General features: G+C 32.4%; 1 protein-coding gene across 1 annotated transcript; it reads right to left on the bottom strand.

The window, feature by feature from the left end:
• Positions 1 to 2,558: 2,558 nt before the first annotated feature.
• Positions 2,559 to 3,659, bottom strand: LOC129980739 (glutamate receptor ionotropic, delta-1-like). The gene has a single exon (XM_056091119.1). It carries the CDS (start codon positions 3,657 to 3,659, stop codon positions 2,559 to 2,561), a length of 1,101 nt encoding a protein of 366 aa, XP_055947094.1.
• Positions 3,660 to 4,454: the final 795 nt, after the last annotated feature.

Raw genomic sequence — 4,454 nt, 5'->3', positions numbered from 1 at the left:
AACAGCGAATGCAGTCGCCCCAAAACTTTCTCTCATACCTCTTTAATAAAAGTGTTATCCTAGAGAAGGCCTTACATGGTATAGGTGTATGATAGTTACGAAATATTAACCTTTGGCTTAAATTTAACATTTTTGCTGTCTTTCATGTGATTCTTGGGGAGGGTTGTTTTTTTTTGGGGGGGGGGAGGGGGGTAATAGTATCCGAAAATCTAATTTGCGCTTTAAATGTGTTTATCTCAAACGATTGAAACATAAATTTTACTCAAAACTACTCTTATTGTCACAAAATCACATTCGAATTTTATATGTTTAAGTTATTGCGTACTTTGATTTATCGTATTTACATATTTCTGAAAGTACGGACCTATAAACTGTCAACTCCTCGTTCGATTTAATTCAAAATTTGAAAGATTTCTAGACAAAAAAAGTTTCGACTAGATGTTAATTATGTGTATCGAATTTTATTTTCCTGACTCTCTTCGTTTTGTAGTTATCGTGTTAAATTATATTCGAACAGCCAGACAGGCAGACTTCCTCTTTGCTCAAAGTTTGATAGAAATCTACAGATTTCGTACAACGATCAAATACCAAATTTCATCCATGCAGAACTAGGCGTTTTTGAGTTATCTTTGTCACAAACAGACAGACAAACATTTTTCAGAAGTGGGGGTTTTCGAACTCAGTGAGGTCTAAAATGTGGTGATTCGTCAAAACCTCGAATTCGGATTTTTTTTATCGATTCCTATACATTCTCTATACTACTCATACAAGAAGGTAAAAATATTTTAAAACAATTTAGATTCAATTGCCACTAAAAGTATTCAAAAGCATAAAAAATTATTCATTATTTAACGAACTGTAATAAATAAATAAATTTATATATAATACTACTTAATTCTTCTTAAATCTGTGTGTATTTTAAATAGAATTATTAAAAATTTAATCTCTAAATCTTCATTTCATCGCTTAGTACATTAGAATAAACCACAAAAGATCTTAGTGATTTGTAGAAAAATGGCAAACACATTTATTTGGAAATTCTATTACTTTAATTAAATAACATTAAATAGACACTTTATATAAACTTAATAAATTATTTAAGAAATGAAAATGGAAAAATTCACTTTAAAAAAAAAGGACAGATTCGACGCTACTCAAAAATGTTTCTTCAGTCAGTCAGATATATTTAAATTTCAATTGGTTTGGTTTGGTTCTGTTAACGTCCCGTTTGAAGCAACACTAAGGCTATTTTGGGATGGACCTCGTAATTTTGAACCGCGGTCAGATGACGAGGACGACACCTGAGCTGGCATCCCCCTCTCCCCACCACACCACACCACACCACACCAGCGGGAGGACGTTTGGTCATGACGGATTTAACGTGCAACAGACCCCCTTACACGGCGGTTCTTCGGTGAAATCGGGTCACGAACCTGAAACCCTCCGGTTACGAAGCCGAGACCTTACCACCAGGCCACCGCGGCCCCATTTAAATTTCAAAAAAATATCTTCTGTGAAGCTGAATGAAATAAATTCCTGAAATCTGAAAATAAAAATTTAAAACTCTCCCTTATATTGTAATTACTATTTAATATCGTTAATGAAAATTCAGTTTAATAATCTAAGGATAAATTTTACTTTAAAGCTTAAAAATATTTAATTTAAAAAAACATTAAAAATTCATGATTAAACTTTAAAATGTTTAACTGAACCAAACGTAAAAACTATTAAAACTTAAAAACGAATAGTCTTTAGTTTGAAGCGCATTTCTTTTCTGATAAAAATTTTTATATTTGATTTTGATAACATTTATATTTGCTTGTGCATAACATTTTCCAACTGATTATGTTAATATTTTAAATTGTATTGAGAAAAAGTATTATAACAAATGAACAAAAACCAGGTTTCAACATTTATTTCCACAAGTGTTTTAATAAGAATTAAAGTCAAAAGTGCAGCTTTAATCTCAGTCAAGTGAAAATCTGGTATAAATATCTTGATAAGCTTATCAGCTTTTGAAATAATCTTCATATGCTCCAAAATTCACAAATCGAAAATATGAAAAACACTGAATGATCCAAAAGTATCTATTTTTGTGGAATTGTAACAAAAAAACTCACACCTATTTCACGTTTAAAATGTGTTGAGTATGTACAAACCCTCATTCATTATTTATATTTTATTCCTTTCATTCAGTTAGGCGTTAAGGAGAGAAAATAAAAAATTCAGAACCCACTTTTTCCACTCCTTTTCACAGACACGACATAGATTTTAATATTTCTTACAAGTTCATATACGAAATAAATTACTCGAATAATCTTGTATCATAATCAATGAAAATCTTCACAAAATTCTCCAAACATATCATGGGAATTATTACAATATGTAGAATAGCCATAAGGAATCCACTTATTATTACTATAAGAAATCCACTTAAATGTCCGATTTTACAAAAATACATACTTACATTTGGGACATCCAGAATACCATCATAAAACAATTGTTCTGTTTTTAATTAATTATTTTATTTAAAAAAGCACTGAATAAAAAATGTATCATTATCTTCTTATCCGAGCCCATGTTATTTCACATAAAAGAGCTAAAAAGCCAAGTTTTAAGCCAACCAAAAGCAATATGAACATTCCAAAAAGGTCTCTGAATGATAACGGTCTTTTCTCCAGGCTAGCATTTTGAATCTTCCTTTCTTGGACAGCCAATCGCGATTTGAAAGCCTCCTCTTTGACAATCTGCATGTATATGCCAGCGTTATTCAATCGAGATATTAATTTATTCAGTCTCATTTTATGGCAAAATCTTTTGCTCATTGGTATAGCAAACTGGAAAGTAACGAGAGAATCTTCAGACAGAAAATGTTCCTTCCATTCTTCTGGGCCAGCAATTGTTTCCAGCAAAGACCTGATGGTCAGGATTGCTGAATGTGAATCAATCTGTGGACTTACTGTTAAATCATAACTTCCTAAATACCAGTCATGGCGAAGGACAGCTTCAGCCAAAAAGTTCAAATATTCCTTTTCATTATTGATGAGTGCGTCGACCACTATTGAGCCTTTGGGAACGAAGCATTTGTAATTACTTATTGCCACTGCTTGAGAGAGTTCTTTGAAATTCTGAACCACGGGCATTTCTGGAGGGACTGTTAGAAGAGACAGAAGTACTGCTGAGTAGCTGTAAGAAGCAACTACTGTGAAGATGAGCCACGAAGAGAAAAATATCCTGCTGCTGAAAGAATAAAGATTCATCGTAATAGATTGTTTTAGAAGCACTCCTAAAAACACAAACAAAATTCTGGAATAAGTATACTTTGTTCGTATTAAAATCCGGAAAGCCAGAGGCATTAAAACTATCAAAACAAGAATCACGATCCAGATGCTGAATTGAAATGGATGTATAAAAGCCGAAGAAGTCGGAATTCTGCCGGGTTTCTTAATAGCGAATGTTACATCTTCTGTCTTGTAAACAGGACTAAAATCAACGACTTGAGACCTTTGTTCCGTTACAGTCATAAAATGAATTCCCAAATCAGCCTCGCCTTTCTCTATCATACCTATCATACCAGTCCAGCTACCGTTTGACGACAAACGGCCCCATTCTTGGTCCTCAGGAAGAACTACTTCATATGGCACATCCATAGCTTGCATGATGACATTTAGATATCTGCCAATAATTCCAGAAAGAATTATGCTGCCATCTTCATTCTTTTTAATTTTCAAATCTCTTGTAATAATTGTGGCAACTTTTGTTACTGCTGGACAAATCATTTTTTCCAAGCGTTTCTTTGTTTTGAAATAACACCAGAATTATTTGGATTAGAGAAGCTTTGATTTGATTCTAAATCAGTCTAGAACTGTAGCAACTTTTATATGAAAAGAAAAATTGTTCTGACTCGGAATAAAACCAGAAAAATTTGAAAGAAATCAGCAGTTGTTATCATTCTGAATCATATAGGAACTGCTTGAATTCTCGAACACGAAGAAGCATTTTTCTGATTTTGAGTCATACTAATGTATTTATAAAAATACATTGTCGGTTTTTTTATCTTTTTGTTGTAACTTAACACTTACTTCATTTCGAACTTCCATACAACTTTTTAACTACTAGTGGCGCTATAAATATTTAAGAGTGTTAGTTTAAAAAAATGCCTGTAACAAGTGTCTTCGATCTACTTAATGGAAGAAGGCACGACATGATGAATTTGATGCTCTAGCATTCCACTGAATTATTATTGATATGAAAGTTCAATATTCCGATAAAATTTGTAATGATATTTCTCACCGTCATATTCTTCACTGTAACTGAATTGTAATCACCTTGTTTCGTAATTATAAAACATGCCGCTAAAAAACCGAATTGTTGTCATTTTTCTTGCACACGACTGAACATTTAGTCGAATCATGCGTTTAAATATTATTGATTGGAACAGAGATGTGCTGTAA

This window comes from Argiope bruennichi, chromosome 8 (assembly GCF_947563725.1).
Source record: "Argiope bruennichi chromosome 8, qqArgBrue1.1, whole genome shotgun sequence".
NCBI classification, from domain to species: Eukaryota; Metazoa; Arthropoda; class Arachnida; order Araneae; family Araneidae; genus Argiope; species Argiope bruennichi.
This window is presented reverse-complemented; position numbering and strand designations above follow the sequence as displayed.

Bases quoted from the DNA above. Each gene is read 5' to 3' on its own strand.
- LOC129980739 (XM_056091119.1), bottom strand. From the start codon at position 3,659: ATGCAAGCTATGGATGTGCCATATGAAGTAGTTCTTCCTGAGGACCAA.